Genomic DNA, 26,876 nt, shown 5'->3' on the forward strand with positions numbered 1-26,876 from the left:
TTATACATGTATAGAATGTGTGGAACCTCAGGACTCTTCTTTTTCATTTAGAAGCATTTTCAGCTTAGAATAATTATTTCCTCTCCAATTGTAGTTCTAGAATGTTCAAGATTCCCATTACAAAACCTACTCCCCATCATTACAAAACCTACCCTCTGAAGAACCATGGTTTCTTTATGTTTAGGGATAAAATCTCCTTCATGATTATCCTGAGCATTAAGTAGGTTATTAAAGGTATTAAAATGTGTTTAGCATATACCACGTGTTCAGTAAGTGTTAGATACTATCAGTATGATTGCTCTGACTTTAGAGGAGAATTTTAGATTCTGTATTGCTTATAAATGTTCTATCCATTGTATATTAATGTAGCCACCAGAGTTCTAAAAGTCATGGAAGGCATCCCCCTTTCTGGTAATAAGGCTTAATAATATTCACTATATCTTCTATAAATATTTCAAAAATTCACTTAGAGTAGTATTGAAAAATTTAATTCCCAGAATGTGAAATGAAAAATATTGACCCATTTGTTTTTAAGATTGAAAAGCAAAAACAAAAATCCTACAGGGCAACTTTAGGGAAAGAGCACATAACAAGGAACCAGAGAACTTGTTTCAAGTCATAATTATGACTTTTGATAAGTTTTGATAACTTATCAAAATAGAGAAGATGGTATGCTAACATTTTTATTAAACTCAAATGAAACAGCTGATATGAAGCACCTTTCAAATTTTAAAATAATTTAGTGCTTGGGACCCAGCACCTATGTGGGAGTCTTGCAAGAAATTCTTGACTCTTGGGTTCGGTTAGTCATGGCCCTGGCTATGACTGCCATTTGCAGAGTGAACCAGCATATGCAAGATTGTTTTTCTCTCTCTTTCTTTCTCTTTCTCTGTCTCTGTCTCTCTCCCTATCCAACCCCATCATCCCATCTCTTTCACTCTCTTCATAACTTTATCTTTAAAATAAATAAAATGACACTTAAAAATAGAGATTATGTGTAGAATTTCTGATTCTAAGGGCATATACACACTCTCTCTCTATATATGTGTTATGTATATTGTATGTATATATAATATAGAAAACATATAACATATGTATAACACAGTTATCATTTGCAAAAACTGTGCTAATTAACAACATCTTTAAAAAAAAGTTGATGTTCCACGTCTTTCCCAATAGTAACAATTATTGTAGTTAATTATAGCTAGATCCACAGATCATAGTTTTAGTGGTCAACTATGCATCTTCATTCCAGATCAAAAGCGAAAGCATTCCTAGCTGCCCATCAGCCCTGGTGCCCTCTGTGACTTGCTAATCCCTTCCTCAGCATAAATGGACTATCCTAAACAGCAAAGATCCAATTGATCTGAAGTTTGTAGTAATTGAATCTTACACACTGAAGTATGATCAAAATTTATGAACATGAGGATTTGGCTATCATATGACTTTTGGTCATTACTTTGAAAATTTCTTTTCATATATTTGCTATGCTTTACTTTGCATTTTCCTCATTAATCATATTGATCTCCATGTACATATGCTTATTGGTCATATGGATATGCAATTTTGCAAAATACCTGCTAAGACTTTTCTGGTGTCACTTTAAATCTTTCCTTTACTTGCTGTCATATTCCCTTGTTTTAATTTATTTTTAATTTTTTTATGATGTCTACACAGTTGATCAGGATTGGCAGGACCAAGGGCCAGGCAAAAGCATTCCAAACTCTCCATCTCTTGTTCTTGTATCTGGGGAAAGGGGAAAGACAAGAAGAGAAGCCATACCTAGCCTCCCCGCAAGCCCAGCACTGGGAGATGGGGAGCAGCCACCTGTTATCAATTCAGGGTCCACAATGTGACACATGCGCCAAGGGTTCTGCCCAGGTGGTTTCAATAATTCTGAAATGCTGTCAATCTCACCGATCCTAGCATGGGGGACCCCTTCCAATGTCCATTGTCTGACATAGTCAACTTGAGAGTCTCCATTTGTCCAGACATTTGCTGTCATCCTTTGACAGCGTTCGCCCATTTTTTTTTTTCTGCCCTTCCTTTGCTGTGGTACCAGATGTTCTCTGCTGTTCCTAATGAGATGCCATATTCCCCATGTGTGTCAGGGTCTGCCATCTACTATTCCATCTGTTCCACTAAGGAGGACCAATTCTCACAGGTGGGCCCAGAGACTCAGGCCAGGTGAACCAGCCCCACTGGCTAAAACCCCCGGGGTGACCCCCGCCCCCAGGGCTCAGAGACCCAGCGCTCACTGCGCAGGCAGACACAGGGACTCAGGCAATGTGTCATATTCTTTATAGGAGTTATTTATCTATTATATACTTTACTCACTGTTTCTTACTTTTTACCTTCTTTATATCTTTTAATCATTTCCTTTGGCACAGATTTTGATAAGCATGTTTCTAATCTTTATGGAATTCACCCTCTCAAACCTGTGATTTGATTATAATATTCTGCTTTACATATCACCAAAGCCCTACACTTAATTTCTTGTATTATTTTGCAAAAGTTACACTATTTTGCTTTGCACATGGAGAACTACTATCTATGTTGAATTAATTTTTGTGCAAGGTACAAAATAGAAGTCAATTGTTTTTCCGTATATGTAGATGGTCAGCAGAAACCAATTAAAATTGAAAACATTCAAACATTCATATTCATGCCACCACTATCGCAACCCAAGTATGTACATATGCATAGCTCTACTTCTGGACTATACTCTGCTGATTTGATTTCTTTGTCAAATTTTGTGTCAGCACTGACAATACTGACCATTACTTGAGTTCTGTAGCCCAGAGCATTGGGACAGAGGGATGCTATATGCTTCTGCTTCTCAGAAACAGCATTTTGCAAAGAGCCATTTTCCCCCAATGCCTTAGATTGCACCTACCCTGATGACTTGATGCTCCATTAGCCTCACAGTTCATCCCAAATGCACTCAGTGATTGTAGTGCTCATTTTTGTTGCTCAATTATTGTTGATCAGTTATTTTGTTGATCAAATATTTTTGATCAAATATCAAATATGTTTTCAAAAACAAAACAAAAGCGAAAACCCTGTCATATCTCTATATCAAGTGGTAGTTTTGGCCAGGTATCCAGGCAAAGTTCTCACATGCCCTGAGATTTGGAATGCTTTCTTCATGTTTGCCTACAGAAGAGGTGACTCCAAGAGAAATTTAGACAAGCTTTCCTGGTGCTTAAAACTGCCAAGAATCCTATACAATTTTTAAATAGGATTTTATATCTGTATACATGTGTATGTATATACATGCACATTGGTATGCATCTCAATAGGACAAAAATAGGATATATAATTACAGCTTTTCTAATGTAAATCCTTTAAGAAAAGGATTCCTGCACTTATCCTTACAGTCCATCTATTTTGTAATTAGTTTACTGTTACAAAAGCCGGACACACTCCTTCCAAATTTCCAGTCTTCATACAAAGTTATTAGATGAACTGTTGGTCTACATGGGTCCACCAGAATCACACATTTGTTAACTTGTCTTCTTGTCCTCCCAACATTAACAGGATCTTTGATGCAATCTCAGCCAGAGCCAGTAATGTCATTTAGAATAGTTGCTCCTTAACCATGCTTACTTTTCCCAACAAAAGATGTGACACTACACACACATACACAGCTACATACATACATACTCCCTGAACCTTGTTCTCTCCTTTCCATAAATAAGGAGCCAATAAGCTGGCACTGTGGCATAGTGAGGTAAGCTGCTACTTTGGATACCTGACTTCTCACATCTAAATAGCAGTTCAAGCCTCAGCTGCTCCTTTTCTGGCCCTGTTTCGTATTAATACACCTGGGAAGGTAGCAAATGATGGTCCAAGTACTTGGCTTTCTGTCACCCTTGTGGGAGATTAAAATAGTGTCCTAGCTCCAAGATTTGATCTGGCTCAATGTTAACTTTTATGCCTGTTTGGGGAGTAAACCAGCAGATGGGAGATCTCTGTTTTACTTTTCTCTGCCCCTGTGCTTTGAAACAAATAACTCTTTCCTTAAAAAGCAAAACAAAAATCCTTGTCTGTGTGATCTTTAAAAAGTTTGCAGACTTTGTCAGAACACCCATTCTATCCCAGTCATCCTGAGTCCTGTACTACAATTTCTTTTTAATGATTTCTTTAATGATTTCTCTCCTCAATGAGGCCAGTTCTGTTTTTATTTGACAATACTATCCGTTGTTATTACCATGGCTTTATGATGCATTTTAATATCAGACTAAAATTTTCCTCTTTATTAACACAGAGTTCTTATTTTGCTAAACTTTTTCTAAAGAAATCATTCTAAGTAAAATAATTATATGAATTACAACATTTATCAAAATTTGACTGCAGAAGTTATGATCGATTTATGAAGGTAGAACATTAAGTTTTGCTTAAAATGACTGATCATATTAAATAATGATTCAAGAACACATACATCTTACTCAGCAATCCTGAAATGCTGATATATGAGAGGGAAATCAATATTAAAAAGCTAGATTCAGCAACCAAACATGTATTAAAGTTGCTAAAAGACAAAATACAGATGAAATTGTGCTGACAAATATAGGAAAGCAAAAGGTATCAGTGATCAAATGGTACCCAGAAGAAAATTGGTAAGTATGGCTGATGTTGGAGACACATCCTGTCATGCTCATATTCTAAAGAGCACCGGATCAAATCCAAGTTGCTCACTTTCTAATCCAGTTCCTTTACTAATGCACATGGAAAAGCAGTGGAAGATGGGCAAATTTCTTGGGCCACCGCCGCCAGAGTGGGGAGAAAGACAAAGTGCCTGTGTCTTGGTTTCAGCCTGCACCAGCCCTGACCGTTGCAGGCACTGAGAGTGTAAGTCAGCAGATAGAAGACCATTCTTCTATCTCTCTCTCTCTCTCTGTGTAAGTCTGCTTTCAAGTAAATAAATATATTAAAAGTTGTAAATTATTACAAAGTGGTTATAACATTATGGCCACCTTGAGTTAGTAAATCACGCTCAAGAATTCAAATAAGGGATCTGTCTAAATTACCAGTGTTATTAGTTGAAAAGTTATTTAAGACAGCCTAAGTAAACAAGCTAAGTTCAATTCCACTTCACATTCCCCCAACTGAACTGTTAGTAGTGATATTAAACATGAAGCTCTGGCTACGGTGGAAATTCTAAAAAAAAAAAAAAATTCCAGAGGAAAAGGAAGCAAATAAATTGTGACTCTTAGTCACCAAAAAGGCGTTGATTTGACAGAAACAAATGCTGAAAGATCTGAAAATTCTTGCCTACCACAAACTCTACATTTTTGCCCAAACTACAGACCCTGTAAATTACAAAGTGGGTGTTGTTACAATTTTGATTGAATGAAAATGGAAAATGTGATGTTTTGAAATATAATATGGTTTCTTTGCATTTACTTGGTAGGTATACTACATTCTTTCACGATGTCCTTTTGGCATGGAGGATGGAAAGAAAAGGTTTGGGATTGAAAGACTGCTAAGCTCTAACACTTACTTAGCTGCCTACCCTCTCCATGATGTAAGTATAGATTTTAAACATTAAACTAATTTTCCATTCCCACATTTGTAGGTTACTTTATTAAAAGAATTATCCCTTTGCTTCCCCTTTTACTTGAAATTTGTTAATTTTCTCTCATGGTGGGAAAATTTCTAAAGACTTTTTGCTTCTGAAGTGAGCAGTTTATCAGAGATACTGAAACACAGAGAATGGCATTTGCCATTGATCTATATCAAATGGAAATTTGTTCAAAAACATTACATTTGCACATGATTTGTCTTAAGAAACCATTTGGAAAATTAGACTTACATAAAAGGGACATGTTAGCACATACTATTTGTAAATTTCTCTCTGTACCCATCCGATATTTCCTCGTAAAATTCTGAATCTGTAAAGGAAATAAATTATATGTGTTCACCAAATACCTAATCAACTTTAACATTATGTAAAACATTCTGTTTGCTAATGTTGGAACATAACAATAAATCTGAACTCCAGACTACAGATTTCTTAGAAAAAATGTATACTATTGAAAAACAACGGGCAGTGTGGAGAAAGCTCCTTGCCCCTGGCTTCTGATCAGTTCAGTTCTGGCCATTGCAGCCACTTGGGGAGGAAATCAGCTAATAGAAGAGCTTCCTCTCTACATATCTGACTTTCTAATAAAAGTAAATAAATCTTTAAAATGAGATATTTTACAAAATGCCAAGCTTTATAAGATCAAAGAAGCATTATTTCTCATGACATGCTCCTTGAGCCAAACTTAAAAACATAGCCTTCCATCCAAGACTGCCTAATTTGGGGAAAGCATTTCAATTTGGATAATTAGTGGTTAAATTTCACCAAATCTTGGTTGTGGAAGTCATGTAACTGAATTACTTGAAGAAATTTTCTTGGATCTTTTCTTTCTTTTACCTACACACAGCTTTTTGGATAATTCATTCTCTTCAAACAGCTCTTCCCAGAAATAGAGAAGAAAGAAAATATTTTCATTGAAACAAATAGCAGCCAAATCATTGTCCGTAGTTTTGGAATGTAACGTTGTTGCAATACTTTACAAACCTTCAAAGACATAGTCTTAAAATGCTTAAGCTGTTGGTTCAGCTTTCCTCTTCTAATAGTACAGAGATGACTTTAGGTCTACTTAGTATTGATTAGTTAATTGCTTTTGATGTTTTCTATGATAATAGAGTAAGATTTTCAAAACTAAATGACTATTTTCAAAAGAAGTTTAATTTAGTTTCATTTAACTTGATTGTCAGTGAAATCAACCATTCTCTTCCATCCTCTATTTTTACCCCTAAAACAGTGAACACAGTTTTCACCTGAGTTAAAGAACTTTGGGGGGCTTATGATTAAGTAGTTGCTTTTAATGAAAGTGGAGAGATCAAAAGTAGGTTAATTACACTTCACAACATATCTTTACCAATCTTTCTTCATAAAAGAGACCATCTCCTTTGTCTTTGAAGAAATTGAAAATTTTGTCTATTTAAGTACAGAGATTCCCTTCTTATCATTTCATTTCTTGCTGTGACCTTTCCAGAGTCAAAATAATAGCTTTTCATTAAAAGCATGTGTAGTGACTGGAAATTTAAAGTTAATAAATAAAGCTATAGTTTAGTGCTCATTTCACTTTTTTCTTCTTGATACAAGTTCATGCATGGGACTTTTTCTTATTGCTTGACAAAATCATTTTAACAACAGATATAAGTAGATCACATTTTTAAAAATTTATATCTCATTATTTAGTAAGTTCAGCTTCCAAGGAGGGAAATTTAAGTCTTTTGGCTTACTGTATGAAGATTTTTACATTCAACATTGTCTTCAGCAGTTCACATGTCTACAAGAGCAGTGAAGGACAAATATGTTAAAGCATTCCTCTGTATGTAGTACTTTGCTTGTCAGGCTCTGAAAGGATCCTAAAGCTGCTCAGTGTATTAGGAGTGGGGAAAGAACTCATGCATTAAACAGTAGCAAGTTCTTAGTGCTAAAGTTTGTTATGATATTTGAAGTTTGTTTGGAATATGAGTAACAGCAAGTGGAGGGAAGTAGAAAGGCCTCCTCCTGAATCAGTAGTATGACTTTGGATCAACAACTTACTTTCTCGGAAAGTATATTTAATATATATTAACCTAAAATATGTGTGTACCGATTTCTAATATCCTAGCCAGTTATACAATGATATCTCTGAGCTGTGAACATCATAGTTGGATTTGAGTCAAAAGGAAAGGGCATATGAAGTGAAAGGAACAACTTGAATAAAGTTAGAGTCTGAAACTTCAACTTGTGCTTTTTTAGGAATTCAAGTAAGAGCATATAAAAATTATAGAAAATTCTTTTACATGAGCAGAAATTAACGCTAAAGCTAAAAGTCAAACTGAACATTTGTCCTATTTCCTGAACTTCTGGAAAAAGCAGTATTCCTTTCTTTCACTCTTGTTTGTTTGTTTTCTCTTCCCTCTGTGAACCGTCTTCTTGAACATTTATAGGGCCAATATTGGAAGCCATCAGAACCTCCCAATCCTGTAAATGAAAGGTACATACTTCATCGAAACTGGGCACGGTTTTCCGTTTTTTACAAGGAACAACCTTTAGAATTGATAAGGTAAGTTCGTCAACTTGATGATGTGAGTTTAATTCACAGTGGCACTACATTCTTTTTCTTTTACACTACTATTTTTTTTTAACCCAGTGAATTTTGCTACTTTTTGGTTTTCTGTTTGTTCATTTGTAACTTATTTGGAGCAGAATGTCATTTCCCAAATCTATGAGAGACACTATAGTATAGTAGTGCTTGGGAGGCTATATTTGGGCATTTAACTAAGCTTTCAAATCCACATTCTTCTTTTTCAAAGCAACATTGACTTGTATAAGTTACTTATCCACTTGTTAACTTAGCATTAATGTCAGGGTGTTTGTGCCATAAGTATTCTCTAAAGTTTGTTATTTTCATAACTCTGAATATACACAGACACATGATGGTTTAGATCAGTGCTGGTTATCTGTAAATTTTTGCCAACACTTGCTGATTTCCTTTGTCCTCAAAACGGAAATGCAGCTGTTTTCAGATCATATGCATTCAATTTAACAGCTTTTTAAATATATTTATCCTCTTATTGTAACCCAATCATATGGACGCGTTGTACTTTTTTTTTCCTTTTCAATAGTGACATCAGAGAAGTTGGGAGAATCCCAGAGCCTATGAAACTATGTCACATAATGCAATGTAATAAAAAAATAAATTAAAAAAAGTGACATCCTTTTTAAAAATAAATTTATTTCTTAAAATATAAATTTTTTAATTAATTTTTTTCTTAAAAAGAATGTTTAATATAAATAATTGATAATGATATGCATTTTAGCTAGGCATCTAAAACATATAAAAGTAAACATTGTCACAAAAGTAGCAATTTCATAAAGGAATAATTATCCTTATACAAAAGAATAATAATAATATTTCAGATCATAACAGTAAACAATGAAGTACTGAAGTATTAGGGAACACAATATATTCTATTTATTTCCAAGCAGTTCAGGAAAAAGTATTGTATATGTTAATGTGTGTGTGCACATGCACACAAACATAGGAAATATATAGAGAGAGACAAAATGCAAATGGGCCCAAATGTTCCCAGAGTTAAAGGGCAGGTGAAAGCCTTTTCAATTATTCTTGTAATGTTTTGGTGAATCTGACTCGCTAAATGAAATAACAAAAAGAAACAGAACCATACATGTCCAATTAATTTTTAACAAATTTGCCTGGAAATTCAAAAGAGAAAGCAAAATCCCTTAAACGATGTGAAACACGTGGATTTCCATATTAAGCCGTAAATCTTGACCTTATCTGGAACAGAAAATTAAATTAACTAAAAATTTGAACATCTCGCAGCAGAGCCTGGTGTGTAGAATTGTTCCAGAAACCACAGCTGAAAGGACTAAAATGGGACTTCAGGTCTAAATCTGAATCCGAACCATGATCAGTGTTCATGTTCCTAACCCAACAGTGCCTGCCAGTCAGCAAGACTCCCTGCAGTTTCCCTTGTGTGTGGGGAACTTGTATACTGCAAACTTCTCTCATGCTATGGCTGAGAGTGGCTGGAGATGACAGTCAGGGTCCTTTAAAGAACTTCTTTGGGGAAAATGTCAAGAATATACCAGGGTGCATCTCTCAGGAATTCATTGCACACAAAGGTGACTGAAGGGTTGCACTGTGGTTCTAAATCTTGAGCTATGTCTTGAAAGATAAGCTCCAGGATCCAAGGTAAAAAGTTAATTAAGAATATCCCACACAAAGAGAAAAAGCATTTTAAATGCATTTTATCATTTTTATGTCATTGTGGCAGCAGGTGACATGAGAGTATTTGCCAGGGAAAAGAATCATAAAGAAAAAGGATAAGGAAGAAAGAAAAAAAAAAAAAAACACTGTTCAGTTTTGTTTCAGAAACTCCTTTTTTTTTTTTTTTACGCAAAAGTCTATAGAAAATAAAGAAGAAAAAAGGCTGTCCACATTACCTGATAGAAAGTATACAAGTTGAATGCAATATTACCCAAGATAAAAAAAGTTTTATATATTTCTGACCTTTATGCTATATTGTAGTATTTGGTATATTTTATGTTAAAAAAAAACTGGAAAAAACCAACTTCACTTATCTTAAGAATAAATTCTGGAGAAGTCATGAATGATAGGTTAATATAATAGCATGTTTTGCTTCATAATTACTTAGAAATAGAAATAAAACAACACAAAGGTTCTTATTATCAATGAAAAGAGTGGAAGGACAAGGTAGAAGCAGAAAGATGCTTATTTAATTAGGAAAAACTTGGAAACTGAAGGATAAAAGGTTCAATAGGCTAATATTACATGCTGTAAATTTACTCAGAAATCTAATTGGGAAATGAAGTTTATAGCTTTTTAAAACGCTTGTAACAAATTTGCCTTACTTTTAAGCATTCATGGAAGTTTCAATTTAATATTAAATGCATTCTTGGAATTATATTACATGCTGTTAGATTCTAGAAGTCCTCATGTTGGTAGCACACGTAATGAAACCAGCGTGACACAGAGATTAGCATGGCTGCTGCCCAAGAATGACATACAAATTTGTGAATGGGGGGTCTATATTCTTTCATATATTTTCTTTGATCTGTTGTAAGTACTATAGAGAATACAGAGAATGTAATCTATAAGGGTGAAATTGGCATTTTGAGGTTTGATTGTTATTTAAAGTCTATTTATACTCTTAAGAAGCAAGTTTTTTTTTTTTCCTTTGCCTAATGCAGAGTGATTATGAAGTGCAGTGTAAGCATGTTGGGACCAGGGCTGTAGCATATTATATTAAGCTTACGTCTGCAGTGCTAGCATCCCATATGGGTTCTGTTTTGAGTCTCAGATGTTCCACTTTCATTCCAGCTTTTTGTCAATGTGGTCCAAGTCCTTGAGCCCATAGGCTCATGTGCCAAACCTGGAAGAAGTTCCTGTCTCCTGGCTTTGAAACAGCCCAGCTCTGGCCATTGTGGCCACTTGGGGAGTGAACCAGTGGATGAACAATTTCCTTCTCTCTGTTCCTTTCAGTCTTTCTGTAAATCTGACTTTCAATTAAAAAATAAATTTACGGTTTTTTTTTTAGAAAAATATATGTCACTGTAAAACATTTAAAATAAGTAAATAAATAAGGGGGAGGGAATGTGGGAACCTGAGAAGGATGGAGTATAGGGTAGGATTTAACATTATGTTGCTAATTTCTGCTGTAAACACATTCACCTAATGTAAATGAAATGATAAAAAGTAAATATATATATGCAGATGAAAAAATAAAGAGCTACTATAAAAGAAAGAACCTAAGATTCTGTATTTCTCAGAAATCTTGACAAAGCTTGCAGATTTGGGCAACTGATATCTATCAAAAAAGTTGGGAGATATAGCCTGTTAAAAATATAGCAAAAGCAAAAGCTGAAGACATATATTTTTATGGGAATTTTTATTAAATCATTGAAGGACTCTCCTATGGTCACAATTCTGTAAGAATATGTAAATGATAAAAATGTGAAGGATTATGGAAATTGTGATACGGTCACAATCTGCAAGACCGAAAACATGCAAAAAACCCAGGTGCTCATCAAAATACAGACGGATAAAAAAATCTGCAAGTATCTACAAGTATCTACTCCATGGAATCTATTCAGCCATTAAAAAGAATGAGATTCTACCACTTGTAAACAAATGATCCCAGCTCAAGTCCATTATACCCAGTGAAATAAGCCAATCCCAAAAGGACAAACATATTCTTTCTGATATAAGGCAACCTTCATGCCAAATAAAAGTTTAGTAAATATATGGTAAATATGTAAATACATACATTTTTATAAATCAATTGTATAATGCAGGGTAACGTACGAGGAAGTTGAGATATATTGCAGTATGCATCTCTACTCCCAAATAAAAGGAGGACCCCCATTAAAGCTATTAAATATATCTTTGCAATAGGATACTAGACTTTGTTCCATTGCATATACCTACCATTTTTTTTTTACTTTTATAATAACATGTTTTCTATTTACATTACAATTGCAGCTGAATGTTCGATTAGGTAGCTTCACAAACACAAATCAGAAAGGCTGCTGTTGCACAGCAGTACAGACAACAGACAAGGCTGATACACAATAAGTTCATGAGATGCCAATCACACTAATATACATTCAAGGTTTTCATTTTTAATAAAACTCTTGTATGTGGCCTCCAATTTCTATGTGCTATTTCTTTTATCCCTTCCTCCATTCCTCCAGATGCTTATGGAATACACATAGAAGGCTTATCATATGTTTCATGAGGTAGAAATTCATTTTAGGAGGATTTAATAATTTCACCAAAATTACATGTCTCAAAGCATGGGAGCCAGACAGATATTTGCCTGTCTGAATATGAAACAGAGGCTCCCTGGATGGTAGCATTCTTCCTCCTTCTGAATCTATTTTTATTTTCTTTCCCAGGCATTATTTTGGAGAAAAGATTGGAATTTATTTTGCCTTTCTTGGATTTTACACTGAAATGCTATTCATTGCAGCTGTGGTTGGCTTATCCTGTTTTATTTATGGTTTATTATCAATGCATGGTAGCCAGAGTAGGTAAGTACCATTGAATTGTCCAAGTAGGAGGGGAAGAAAGTATTTTGTCTTAAGTGTGACTGCTGTTAATTCATTGACATGTGCTTTATTGAAAATGTCTTTAATGATGGTCCGTTAAGAGTCAACAACTGCTGCAAGTTGACCCTTACTGAAACTGCTGCCCATGTAAGAGGTTATATAAGTTGTTGTTTGGAGAAAGCTTATATATTCAACCAAAGAAAGTCCCTTTTCAAATAGCTTCACTGTTCCCCTTGCAGCATTGAAATCTGTGACCCTGAAATTGGAGGTAAGCTGATTATGTGCCCTCTCTGTGATGTGGTATGTGATTTTTGGAGACTAAATTCTACATGTTTGGCTTCAAAGGTATGTGAACCTTGAGCTATGTTGGAAAAACTTACAATTTACTTCCTTTTGTACTATATTTGGTATTATTAAGTTGTCTGAGACATTGTTATTATATTTGCAGTTTTCCCACTTATTTGATAACGAGTCAACAGTGTTCTTTGCAATATTCATGGGAGTTTGGGGTAAGTACACAGTTCATTGCCTTGTCTGTTATAATTTGAGTTTACATGATGGAGAAATCCTTGGTCTTTATTCCACAAAGGTGTCTTAAAGAAACCTGCTCTGTTTTTAAGAGGTGGTACAATTTTGTAGCATCAAATCTGTTACACTCCTGCTCTCTTCCAGTGCCACAGGAAAAACTCAGAATGTACTTTACTCAGGAAAGACTAACATAAATATTTGGTGAATGAATGATAATGAGTCATTGGTATAAACTGAAATGAGATTGAAAAACAGCTAGAGCTAACCACAATGTTTGGCATCACTTATGGATGCCTGCTTGAGGCCTGGTTGTTCCACTTCCTTTCCAGGATCCTGTTCCTCAAAAAGCAGGAGGATAATGACTCAAGTGCTTTTGCCCCTGTAGTCACATGGAAGACCCTGGCTCCTGGTTCGGTTCTGAACTTTGTGGCCATTTGGGGACTGAACTAGCAATGGGAGATTTTTCTCTCTCTTTCTCCATCTCCACCCCGTCACTCTGTCTCCATCATGCTTTCTCCAACTCTCTCTCTTCTTCTCCCCCTCTATCATCTCTATCTCTCACTCCCTTCCTAACTGTAATTCTACCTTTCAAATTATCAAACTTTTTTTAATAATAAAAAGATAAAAAAAAAACTATTGAGAACTACCAAGTGGTATTTTAGTCTAAATCCACCATAAATGGTTCTATTTCTTGTTCTATATTCTACCTCTATTTATTTAAAATCCCACATAGAAAGTAGAGTTCATCTTAATTTTATAAATATTGAACCTGGCACTTCTCTTTTTTCTGTTTAGTGGGAAGTTGGATGTCTTGCAATTCTTACTTCTGCCAGTGGGAAAATAGATTTTTACTATTTTATTAAGAATAACTCAGCAAAATATGTGTGTGTGTATATAGATATAGATATATATACACATATGTATTACACAGACACTTGGGAACTCGAAGGGAAATGGGCTTCTTCCTTTCCAAATATGACTAGACACAACCTGTCTCATATTGGAGTGCCTGATTCAAGTCCTGATTCTGACTCCAACCATCTTCATGCTAATACACATCCTAGAAGGCAGTAAGCAATTGCCCAGGGATTTGGGTCCCTGCTACTTACATGAGAAGCCTAGATTCAGTTCCTAGCTTCCAGTTACAGACTGGATTGGCCCCAGATACTGCAAGCATTTAGTGAATGAAAGAGCTAAAAGAAGACCTCTCCTTTGTTTGTGCGTCTCCAAAATAAAATGGAAAAGAATATGTAATAAGCACAAAGATGTGCATTTCAAAACTAGGGAGTAATTGTTTGATCCATGTGAAAAAAAATCAAAATTAGAGGGGTGGTTCTGTCATTTCTGCTTGGCAGTTAAGACCTGAAGAGAAGTTTAAACTCAAATTCAGAAAAGAGAAGGAGAAATATTTGATTTAATTTTTTTATTGGAAAGACAGATTTATAGAGAAAAGTAGAGAAAGATCTGCCCACTGGTTCACACCCAAAGTGATGACAAAAACAAACAAACAAACAAAAAGCCCTTTAAATGTACATCAAGTAAGGAAGGGAGAAAAAAAATACATGATTTAATGAAACAATGTGATAGCATACAGTAATAAATATAAATGAACTTTTGGCACATATAAGAACAATTGCATGCAAGACTGGTTGAGAAAAGTTTATACAAATAGATACTAGCTGCATGATACCACTTATGTAAGCTAAGACAGAAAAGATTATGATATTGGAAGCTAGGGTACTAATTACATGTTTGTCTTAGAAGTATTATACAGTAGGTTTGTGGATTGTTAATCGTGTCCTGGTGTCGATATTGATGCTGAATTGCATCGGTGTGTTGATTTTGTCAAAAAAAAATTTTTTTAATCCTATACTTACTACTTCATGTAGTTTCTGTAAATATGCGATTGTCCCCTCAAGAGTTGAACTTATGTATACAATAAGAGAAGGAGGGAAGAAAGTAAAAGAGAATATGGAAGGATGAGGATTAAAAGAAAGATGAGAGAGAGATCAGAGAGGAATGAAGGGGAAAGAGAAGTGGATGGGAAGGAAGAGGACAGAGTGACAAATTATGTTGGGGAATTTTGCTTTCCTTTAGTATACCTGTGAAATTGAAATTAATGCCTAGAGTAATTTTAGTGAGAGACATGTAAAAATTTTTATTGCTTAATAATCAGATTATCAAAAAGAAATAAAGCTGAAACAAAAAAAATATCCTCCCTCAATCACCAAGAATTGAACTTAAATTTTCACATGAGTTATTTTAGTGCTACTGTATCGTAGCATTGCAACAGTAGTAATTGGTAATTGTTTTAAAAGCATTAACAGTGACAGAAAAGCTGCCTGAAACATATGAACTGTCACACAGCCAAAGTAGTTAGAGAAGTGGAAGGAGTATTTTGGATATCATAACTTTAATTCTCCATCTTTTGATTGTGTCTGTCTTTGTGTATATTCCGCTGTAGTCACATTAGTTCTGGAGTTTTGGAAACAGCGACAAGCCACATTGGAATACCAATGGGACCTAGTGGACTTTGAGGAGGAACAGCAACAGCTTCAGCTGAGACCCGAATTTGAAGCTATGTGTAAACAGAGGAAAATGAATACGGTTACCAGGGTAAATTTATAAACAGAGAAAGGAGAAGCTTATTTTAATAGACGCTTGCTATAGGTTGTCTTTCAAATGACAATACATATTTTAATTTCCTACAAAATATTGCCCAACACACAAACCATACACATTTCTTCACTTGTAAGGAGTATTATAATGAAATCTATGGATGGATCTGTCATCCAGCTCCAAGTCATTTTTAGTTCATGGACACTTGCTTGTTTTATACCCCATCTTATTTATGCCAGCAGTATATTTTAAAGCAAATCAAAGACATCATAACATGGCCTATGTAATTTTAATACTGTGTATATGGCAAGCTTTGTACATTAATAAATAGACATGGATGATACTAAGTTAATACACAAAATCAAAATAGTTGGATTAAGATAGTGGATTTGTGATTATTTTATTAGATCCAATTTTTTTCACATAATCCTTTATGATTTATCATAGTACGAAATTCATTTTTTGCTATGTGCTGATGGCAGAGAAATCCAGAATTCAGAATGCTTACCTGCAAAACTGGCCATATATTTTTGAGAGGTTTATTTGACTTCTTGGTTCCTCAATTTACCATGTGAGTTTGGAAGGGATTTTGTCTTTAAAGATCAAAATCTTGGGCATACATTATGAAGACCCAATTCTTTTCATATTCTGTTATCACTGTTTTACTCACTGCTATTAAAAAACAAAATGGAGCATGGTTCAAACACTGCTTTTTAGTACAACTCTCTGCTCTGTTAAGGACACTATTTTGGGTGTGACATTAAAATTCTTTTCATGGCTTAGGAATTCACTGTAAATATTCTTATTTAATATTTGCATTTTATTTGAAAGGCAGAAAAAGAGAAACATCTTCCATCTACTGGGTTAGTCCCCAAATATCACAGTAGTCCAGGCTGTCTTGAGCCAAACTCAAGAAACTGAAACTGAATCCAGGTTCACCATAAAGGATGCCAATGACTCAGCCACTTAGCCATTCCAGGGTTCAAGCCATCCCAGGGTACAAGCCATCTCAGGATACAAGCCATCCCAGGGTGCAGGCCATCCCTGGGCACAAGCCATCCAAGGGTGTAGGCCATCCCAGGACACAAGCCATCCCAGGATACAAGCCATTCCAGGATACAAGCCATCCCAGGGTGCAGGCCATCCTAGGGTGCAGGTCATCCCTGGGCACAGGCCATCCCAGGATACAAGGCATCGCAGGATACAAGCCATCCCAGGGTAATGTACCAAGAAGCTGGAACTGGAGGTAAAGCTGGTGCTCAAACTGCTACTCCTGTACAGTATGTATGCCTGACATCCCAAGATGTATTGTAACTACTGTGTCAAAACCACACACACACACACACACAATTAATGAATAAAGAAAAAAAAATCTCCAGAAAAATGCAACAACAGTTTGGGTGATATATGAGATATATTTTTAAAATATTGACACATTAGCAACAATATTCATTTATTCTTATTTTGAGATTAAAATATGTCAGCTGGCTTTCCAAAATTTAATAGGTAAAGATATAGACCTATGTTGAATGTTTACATGTGAAACTACTTGAAAATGCTTATGTAATGGTTCATTGTCAATCATCTACTTCATGTAGCCTTAATGCTTTTTTAAATACATAGATTTATTTCTAATTGCAACAATTCTTTGGTGCTTGGACATAGTCAGAATTTTCACATTTGGCTCTGCATTAAGAGAACACACATGCAGAGACTCACACCACACACACATCCACAAACAAACCTATATTCACATGAGGGCATACATGCATTGAATCTGTATACATGAATATGCATAATACAATTCTGAAGTTCTGCAGAGGTCTTGGAGGCTCTGTTTTCTCTTTTGAGAGTTCTCTTTGCATTCAGTCCTCCTGAAAACCTCTAAAATTACTTGATTTCAAATTGTTCCTGACAACTCATTTACCATGTGTCAGTCTTCTCTGGGGTAAATAAACTGTGTCGGATGTGGTATGATGCTCAGCTGCTGTAACTTTACTTTCCATTAGTGATATTAAAACCCAAATGTTGAGAAGTTGAGGCTCCTGAACTATGTGGGATTACACAGCTATACAAAAACATGAAAGGAAGCCGGGCTGGTGTTATGGTGCAGGGAATTAAGCCATTGCTTACAATGTTGGCATCTCATGTCAGAGTGTCAGTTGGATTCCTGGCTGCTTCATTTCCAATCGATAATCCTTTTTTTGTGTCCAGGAAAGTAGTAGAGGCGATCTGAAATATTTCGCTAGAGCTGCAGACTCCTGACCTTGGCCTGACCCAGCACTGGCTGCCCTCCATCACTCTGCCTTTCAAATAAATAAGTAAATGAATCTACAAGAAAGTTTATGAAGAGAACATCCAGTTTAACATCCTGTAGATCAGTGTTCTTCATCTGATTGGCAGTGAAGCTGTGCCATTAGATTATCCTCCTGCAAACAGCAGCTCTCAGGTTTTGATGTGGTTTCCTTCATCTATTATACCATCCCCGAAAACTGAAGACATCATGTGGGTCCATTATGTCTCTTGTAATGTGTGTGATAATCTGAGTCCTGAAATTTCCTATTTGTGGGCAAGGACCCACCGATAGAATGTAGGCTCGTCCTTCAGCTCAGCTGTATGATTTTTGGCTGCTGTTTGGAGCTCCAGCTTTGAGGGCAGATGTCGAGTTTGTCTCTGACTGTTTTCACCCTTACAGGAAATGGAACCCCACATGCCTCTGTGGAGTCGTATACCGTGGTATGTTTTATCAGGAGCCACAGTGACATTATGGGTGAGTACTCTGTTGAACATTGCCCTCTTTCTAAAAAGCTGTTCTGAGGATTACCTCAACAGTCTTATCTGTTTACTAAAATAAAAAGAACCAATCTTGTGGAATTGATAGGTAAAAATCCAAAAATGATATTGTACTTCCTGCTCTCCTTCCTCTTTGCTTTTCATGTTTTGCAATAACATAAAACTGCATGCAATGACTCTTTATTTATTTTTGCTATGGGTGGCATCTGTGGCACAACAGGTAAAATGCTACCTGCAATACCAACATTATATATCACAGCTTGCTTCATAACTGGCTTCTCTGTTTCCCATCCATTCCTTTTTTTTTTTTTCAGTTTTGTCTTTGAGTGTGTTTATTAAGAACACTTTTTAAATTTCTATTTTCTATGATGTGGCTTTGCAAGTATATGGATCCCCCTCTCCACCTCTCCTTGCACCCTCCTTCCACCCTCCTTATTCTCTGTCCCACTGTTTCCTTCCAGATTATTACAGTAGTCTAGTCCATCAGTACGAGTCACAAGTCCAACATTCTACTATTTAAGTGTATCGTGGCATTGTAGGTTCAGGCCATGGTAGAAATCCAGTATTGTATTATCAAGATGTATTTACCAGTTTCATTGAGAGTGCTCTTTTTATTTGGAATTAGAGATGCATACAGCAGTATATCTTTACTTCCCAGTATGCTAGTCTTCATTATAAAATTCATTTATGAGAATTGTATATATACATGTTTACCTGTTATTTGTGTTTTCTTTTTATCAACCACACGTTGGTTATTCAGTGGCACATTTTTTCAACTCTATGGTGGCAGTTCTTTTTCTTTGTTCATTTTGTCTTTGTTTTAACTTCATATCTGTTGTTGACATTATTTTATGGCTTCTCACTTAAGGGAACGTATGGTGATGGAGTCATTGAGACTACCATATCCAGATGGGAAGATACAATTCAATATGCACCCCTACTTCCAAATCAAAGCTGGGCTCCCAACGAAACTGTTGGACGTCTCTAGACAATGGGATGCTGATATTGTCTGCATCAGCAATGTCATGGACATTAAATAACTGACTGGTAGAATTAAAAAGGAGAGAGAGAGAGAAATTTTACCATTTGCAACAAAATGATCCCAACTGGAGACCATTATGCTTGGTGAAATAAGCCAATCCCAAAATAGAAAAAAAATGTGATATGTTTTCTTTGATATAAGCCAATGACTCTTAAGCTATCCCCTGTCCTACCCTTTCTTGTCTTTTTTTTAATCTTGATAACACTTCTTATCTAAAATAAATGGTAACTTACATAGACTTTCTATAATTAAACTTTAAGAACAGCCCTGTTAAGAAGCAAAAAATTGCATGCAACACTTTATTAATTAATAACTTGTAAGCAAAATAGAGTAACAAATCTACTTTTATTGTACTCTCTGGTTAGTTTCAGGAAGACCATTAGTTTAGTTTATCTTCACTTTAAAGATCTACCAAAAATGAATAATCAATTCATAAAATTAAATTTGCTCCTCAATGAAATATGCAAAGGATGATTGTTATACTAGGTGGACAATTTAATTAGCACATGCCTTTTGGAAGGCATTTTTATCTATGCCATTTAGCTGTTAGAGTTCTCTATGATTTTAATCTATGAGCATTTCCTGTCTGTTCTCCTACACCTTGCATCTTGGTGCTCTCTTTACTCTTGGCTTTAAATGTAGCAACTGGGTGGTGTTACTCTCTGAAGTATAATTCATTCAATGTTGCAAACAATAGTTTAATGTAAACAGTACATTTATCGTTTATTTTTTATCTTGAACAATTCTTGTTAAAGCTATTAATGTTCTTAACTTCAATAGAAGCATGTTTTCTAAGATGGCTTAGCAAACATTGAACAGATGAGATAATATAGAAAGAGAGACAAAAATCAATTTGGGATGTTTTTTGAGAGAAAGCTTTAATATGGTACCAGAATGAATAATCTGCTTTTTTGTGTCTTGTTCTTAGCAATTTGTTTTACATTCCTCAATTTTTAGAATAAAACCTTCCAAAATTTATATAAAATTTATTTCTATAGTTTTGCAATGTCGGAACTATACTAAATTAATACACACTCTGTATAAATACTTGAATTACTAAACATACAGGGTCCAGTTCAATAGCCTAATGGCTTAAATGCTCGCCTTACATGCACTGGCATCTCATTTGAATACCGGTTTGTATCCTGACTGCTCCACTCCCCATCCAGCTCCCTACGTGTGGCCTGGGAAAGCAGTAGAGAATGGCCCAAGGCCCTGAGACCCTGCACCTGCTTGGGAGGCCTGGAAGAACATCCTGGCTCCAGCCATTTCATCCATTTGGGGAGTGAATCAGCAACATACCTCTTCTATGTATATCTGCCTCCCAATAAAAATAATCTTTAAAAAAAATACTAAAGACAACATTCCAAGGAAAATTAAATCCTTAAATATATTTTTCTTTGGAAAGTAAGTATATTCATTCTGTTTAATTGTAAGCAAAATTTGACCAGCTAATTTTTCTGTAAATGATCAGAGGGCAAATAATTGTATGAAAATTTTATTTATGATACTTACCAATACAAAAATAAAATTTAAGCTTCAAGACTATCTATGCAAGAGGAGGGGAGGCTGTGATAGGATGTGGCCTTCTGACTGTAACTTGCCAGTCCCTGTAGAGGCTGAGTCTAGAGGATAAGCAATGAAAACATTTTATCTCGCTAGTTTTCATTTTGTATCATCTGTAGTAACAGAGAATGACTTAATTTGCTTTGCATATATGAGCTGATAAGCTTAGTACAATGAGGTGAAGAAAATAGTGTGTTTCAGATACACACACACACACACACACACACACACACATCATGGAAATGCAGAGACAAATGTGACCAACTGTTTGTTTCCCTTCCATAGATGACTCTTGTCGTCGCCTGCATGGTAGCTGTAATTGTGTACCGCCTGTCAGTGTTTGGTATATTTGCCAGTTTTATTCAGAGCGAGGCGACCTTGGAGCCTGTCAGAAGGTTCCTGACTCCCCAGTTAACCACAGCACTTACAGGATCATGCTTGAACTTTGTAATCATCTTGATCTTGAATTTCTTTTATGAAAAGATATCTGCCTGGATTACAAAAATGGGTAAGCTAGCCAAATCATCAATATGTCCCTGAAAATGGGTTTCTAGTCATGCTATATTTTCATTTTCTGAATCGTCTTCTGGAGTGTTCATTTTCTGTATATACATTTCAAGGGAGTTTTCTGTGTGGGTAGACCTATAGGCTGATATTCCAGAGTCCTCTAAAAGCCATACATAGGCCCATTATAATGAAAGCACAAAAAACCAAGAAGGGGCCCAGCACGGTGGCGCAAGTGGTTAAGGTCCTCACCTTGCACGCCCGGGATCCCATATGGGCGCTGATTCTACCTGGCAGGCCCACTTCCCTTCCAGCTCCCTGCCTGTGGCCCGGGAAAGCAGTCAAGGACGGCCCAAAGCTTTGGGACCCTGCACCCGCGTGGGAGACCCAGAAGAGGCATAGCATCAGCCGTTGCGCTCACTTGGGGAGTGATTCATCGGATGGAAGATCTTCCTCTCTGTCTCTCCTCTCTGTATATCCGCCTTTCCAATAAAAAATAATAAAAATAAATCTTAAAAAAAAAAAACAAGAAGAAAATTTTTACTCCATAGGCCTTTTTTGAGTATTCTTGTTTTAACATCCTCTGGTGGGTTGGTCTAAATTCTATGTGTAATCCTCAATTTTCTCTAAACATAGATAATTTGTGTATCATATGTATGGTTCTTACAATGTATTTGACTTCGGAAGAAATGATGAGAAAAATAGAACAAAAGAAATCTTGAAAAATTCACAATTCAAAAACGTACTGATTTTATTGTCTCAGTTGCTGTCTTAGAGCACCCGGAAGATTTTGTCATGATATTGAAATTCTTGCTGAAGTTCAGTGGGATGGTGAACGGAAGTCACAAGTGAAGTGAAGGATTCAATCCTGGGGAACCTAGTGCACAGCTGCTTTGGTCTCTCCACAGGCGACTTAGACAAAGGATAAGAGCTGTGCATTTCCTGGCTCAGCCTCTTCTCCGAGTATCCTGCCATCGGAGCCCATGTCGCTCCTTCAACACTGTGCAGGGATGTCACGCTCACTGAAACACAGAAACAGACATGTTATTGATTCGACTCCATTAAACACTCTTAAGAGTTTTGCTTTATTTTATTTTATATCTTATTTTCCTCTGCTGTCATCAGCCAAAAAAAAAAAAAGTACAGCAGATGAACTGCTTTTGGAAGTACCTCAACAGTCCCAACTTTATTCAATGAGAAGAATCACGCAAGTTCACATTAGAAATCATGTAAGGGTGTCCTACGACTTCCTTGAAATGAAGGAATTGTCTGTGCCTCTGGAATAATTTGTTTCTTTTTGGGTACTTCTGTGGGTGCGTATTAGCTCATGAGGTTGGGAGAGAATAAACTCAAAAAAAATGTTACCTTACTCTTTCTGGCTTTATGATGATCTGGTGTGATGTGAATGGGATTTAATATTTTGTTGTCTTTAAGATACATCAAATAAAAATAGTGACCACGCATTATAACTAGAGATGGAAGATAGCTAGTACTTCTCCCACCATTTAGCATCACACTAGTCTCAAGATTGAAGTGGCCATTTAATTCATAAGAGGAAAATGTAGCTTAGTTAGAAATCATTGCCCTTGACAAACATGACTGAAATCAGTAAGAATAAAGACAGCTGACATATTTAGGCATACCATATACTGTTTTGACGTTTGTACAAATTTCTTCTGACTTAAATAGATTTGCATTCTATATTATAACTGGGGAAAAAACCCTGAGAAGTTTAATACTCCTCAGAATGGGGTATTGACTGTTTTATAAGATTTATTTTTTATTGAAAAGTAAAAAAAAAAAAAATATATATATATATATATATACATATATAGAGAGAGACAGAGAGAGAGAGAGAGAGGAGAGACAGAGGGGAAGATCTTCCATCCGATGATTCACTCTCCAAGTGACCGAAATGGCCAGAGCTGCGTCTATCCAAAGCCAGGAACATGGAGCCTCTTCTGGATCTCCCATGTGCATGCAGGGTCCAAAGGCTTTAGGCCATCCTTGAATGCTTTTCCAGGTTACAAGCAGGGAGCTGGAAGGGAAGTGGGGTCACTGGGATTAGAACCGGGGCCCATTTACGATCCTGGCACGTTCAAGACGAGGACTTCAGCTGCTAGGCCACCGTGTCAGGCCCAATAGTAACTGTTTTCTAAGCCATTCCAGTAGTTGAATTAATCCAAAAGTCTTGGTACAAAGCACGAGTCCCTAATCTGCTTTGCCCAGAGTGAGGCATATTTCTGTACAATCTCAGAATACTGTGACTAGACGTTCACTTGTCCCAGGAAGTAGAAAATTCAAGAAAAAAACAGAAGTAAGTAAAAATGAAAGCAGTAAGATGGATATGAAGAGTGGGTTTTTGGCCTCACAGTTATGGCAGTAGCTGAGATGCCCATGTCTCATACTGGAGTGCACGAGATTGAGTCCTTGCTCTGGTCCAGCTTCTTGCTAATGCATTCCCCATGGGTGTGGCTAGGTTCCTGCCTTTCCCATGGGAGACCTGGATTAAGTTAAAAGCTCCTGGATCTGGTCTGGTCCTGCCTTTGCCTTTTCTGGCTTTTTTTTTTTTTTTTTTTTTGGAGTGAACCAACAGATGGGAACATTCTGTGTCTCTCTGATTCTCAAAATTTCTTAAATAAGTAAAGTCAAATATTTTAAAATTTCAAAGAAAACAGGATAGTACCTAAGTCTTGGTATTTTTAAATTGCCAGAAATCCCTCGAACTTACCAGGAATATGAGAGCAGTCTGACCTTGAAGATGTTCCTGTTTCAGTTTGTGAATTATTACTCTTCCTGCTTCTACGTGGCTTTCTTTAAAGGAAAGTTTGTGGGCTATCCTGGAAAATACATATACTTGTTTAATACTTGGAGAAGTGAAGAGGTAAGGATTTTTTGAGAAGGAAGGTATGTGATGTCAATAATTCAGTAATCACTAGATACTTTGTGGGTGCCTAAGACCAAACAGGTGCGTCGCCTAGTGGCAAGAGAGGTCGAGGGGCTGGTGTTGCTGGGTAGCAGGCGAAGTCATTTGCTGTGATGCCGACATCTGACATGGAAACTGGTTCAAGTTCTAGCTGCTCCCCTTCTGGACCAACTCTCTGCTAATAGTCCCGGGGAAAGCAAAGGAAACATGACTCAAGTCCTTGGACCCCTGCCACCCACATAGGAGACCCAGAGGAATTTCCTGACCACTGACTTAAGAACAGGCCATCTCTGGCCGTTGAGGCCATTTGGGGAATGAACCAGCAGAAAGAACATGATTCTCTCTGTTCATCTGGGCTTTCAAATAAATACATCAAACTTTAAAAACTAAAGAAGCCCTGGCACTAACACTGTCCACACCTAGAGGCTGCCGTGTGATAAACATTACAGTTCCCATAATTTTGCAGTCAGCTATGAAATATGAAGTGATTTTTTTATTATTGAAGATCTCTTGCAAAGAAGTAGCAATTACCTTGCAGATGAAAGGTTCCACTGTGAGATGAAGAGTTAGACTGTTTCCAAATACGGCTGCAAATACAGATTACATGGAAAGCATGCCAAACCTTAACCATAACACAGATGCAAAAACTGATAATTTATTGAGAGAGCCAGAAATCTGTGTCTGTAACAAAGTCCAGAAGTGAATCTAATATAGATATTCTGACTGGGTTATGCTTGAACTTGGAAATGCTGGTGTAAGTATCTCTTTCATCTCCATTCTAACCATAAACTTGAAATTTTAGCCATTTGGTTTGGAATGTCTCTATTTGTTGCAAAATCACATTTTTGTCTTCATTAATGTCTTCTTTTTATTTGTTTTTGCTGTCCTTTTTCTTTCTAATAGTGTGATCCTGCAGGCTGTCTAATAGAATTGACCACACAGTTGACCATCATAATGACTGGGAGACAAATTTTTGGAAACATTAAAGAAGCAATTTTCCCGTATGTATAACTTACACATTTTTGTTTAAGTAACCATGAGATATGAGATGATAGAATTATTTTCATGATTGTAGTGTCTTCATTGGAAAGTGATTAAATCCGTTTTAAACACAGTAAAGGAGTCATTAAGATAATACTGCCTTACTGCCTTGGGCCTGGCAGATGGCTCATTGGCTAAAATCCTGGCCTTGCATGAGCCAGGATCCAGTATGGGCATCAGGTCATGTTCAAGCTGTTCTACTTCTCATGCAGCTTCCTGTTGTGGCCTGGGAAAGTAGCAAAGAATGACCCAAGGCCCTGAGATGCTGCAGTCACTTGGGCGACCCAGAGGAAGCGCCTTGCTTCTGATCAGCTCAACTCTAGCCATTTAACCAGCAGGCCTAAGGTCTTTTTCTCTGTAAATCAGACTTTCCAATGATAATAAATAAATCTTAAAAAATGTTTAAACATAGGGCTGGTACAATCACATATTGGCTAAATCTTTGCCTGGCATGTGCCGGAATCCCATATGGGTGCCAGTTTGTGTCCCCACTGCTCCCATTTCCATCTAGCTGCCTGCTTGTGGCCTGAGAAAGCAGTTGAGGACAGCCCAAAGCCTTGGGAACCTGTACCCATGTGGGAGACCCAAAAGAAGCTACTGATCCTGATTTCAGATTGGCTCAGCTCTGGCTGTTGCAGGTACTTGGGTAGTGAACCAGCGGACAGATCTTTCTCTTTGTCTCTCCTTCTCTTTTCCAACAGAAGTAAAATGAATCTTTAAAAGATAATAATAATGCCTTTTATTTAATTAATTAAATTCCATGGCTAGTAATTTCTAAAAAAATATTATAATTGACATAACTGTATATGCTTATATAGTACAACTTGATATTTTTAATATATACTTTTAAATATGCATCTCTATTGAGTGGGATAAGTTAAGTTGGACAATTAATCATTCCCAATCCCTGTGATTATTCCACTGGGAACTGTAAATGTTATATCTTCTATAGGTTATAATACATGTTTCATTGGATTTCTGAAAATTACTAAAAGTTAAATTTTGAGAAGCTATTGTCAAGTCATCTAAACATAAAAATGGTAATAAATAAAATAGTGGAGAGCTTTCAAGTGTGTGAAAGGACTCCTCTCTAATCCAAAAACATAGCATTCATTAAACAACCTATTATCAAAAGAGAATTGATCAAAACTAAAATCACAGTTGATTTCTAATATAAGATAAAATTTTTCTTCCTCAATATAAAGACA

The 26,876-nt window shown here is 36.2% G+C and overlaps 1 protein-coding gene across 1 annotated transcript in view; it reads left to right on the top strand.

Moving 5' to 3' along the window:
- The window catches only part of ANO5 (anoctamin 5), a 68,051-nt gene that overhangs the window by 31,798 nt on the left and 9,377 nt on the right, over positions 1-26,876 (top strand). Inside the window, exons 8-17 of the mRNA XM_040980264.1 lie at positions 5,417-5,530; positions 7,999-8,114; positions 12,497-12,631; positions 12,889-12,994; positions 13,098-13,158; positions 15,642-15,793; positions 18,492-18,566; positions 21,483-21,705; positions 24,416-24,585; positions 25,531-25,628. Of these exons, the coding sequence (XP_040836198.1) occupies positions 5,417-5,530; positions 7,999-8,114; positions 12,497-12,631; positions 12,889-12,994; positions 13,098-13,158; positions 15,642-15,793; positions 18,492-18,566; positions 21,483-21,705; positions 24,416-24,585; positions 25,531-25,628 (1,250 nt within the window). The remainder of the gene's footprint in view (positions 1-5,416; positions 5,531-7,998; positions 8,115-12,496; positions 12,632-12,888; positions 12,995-13,097; positions 13,159-15,641; positions 15,794-18,491; positions 18,567-21,482; positions 21,706-24,415; positions 24,586-25,530; positions 25,629-26,876) is intronic.

Source organism: Ochotona curzoniae, unplaced genomic scaffold, assembly GCF_017591425.1.
Source record: "Ochotona curzoniae isolate NIBS_2020 unplaced genomic scaffold, NIBS_Ocur_1.0 contig_3432, whole genome shotgun sequence".
Lineage (NCBI taxonomy): Eukaryota > Metazoa > Chordata > Mammalia > Lagomorpha > Ochotonidae > Ochotona > Ochotona curzoniae.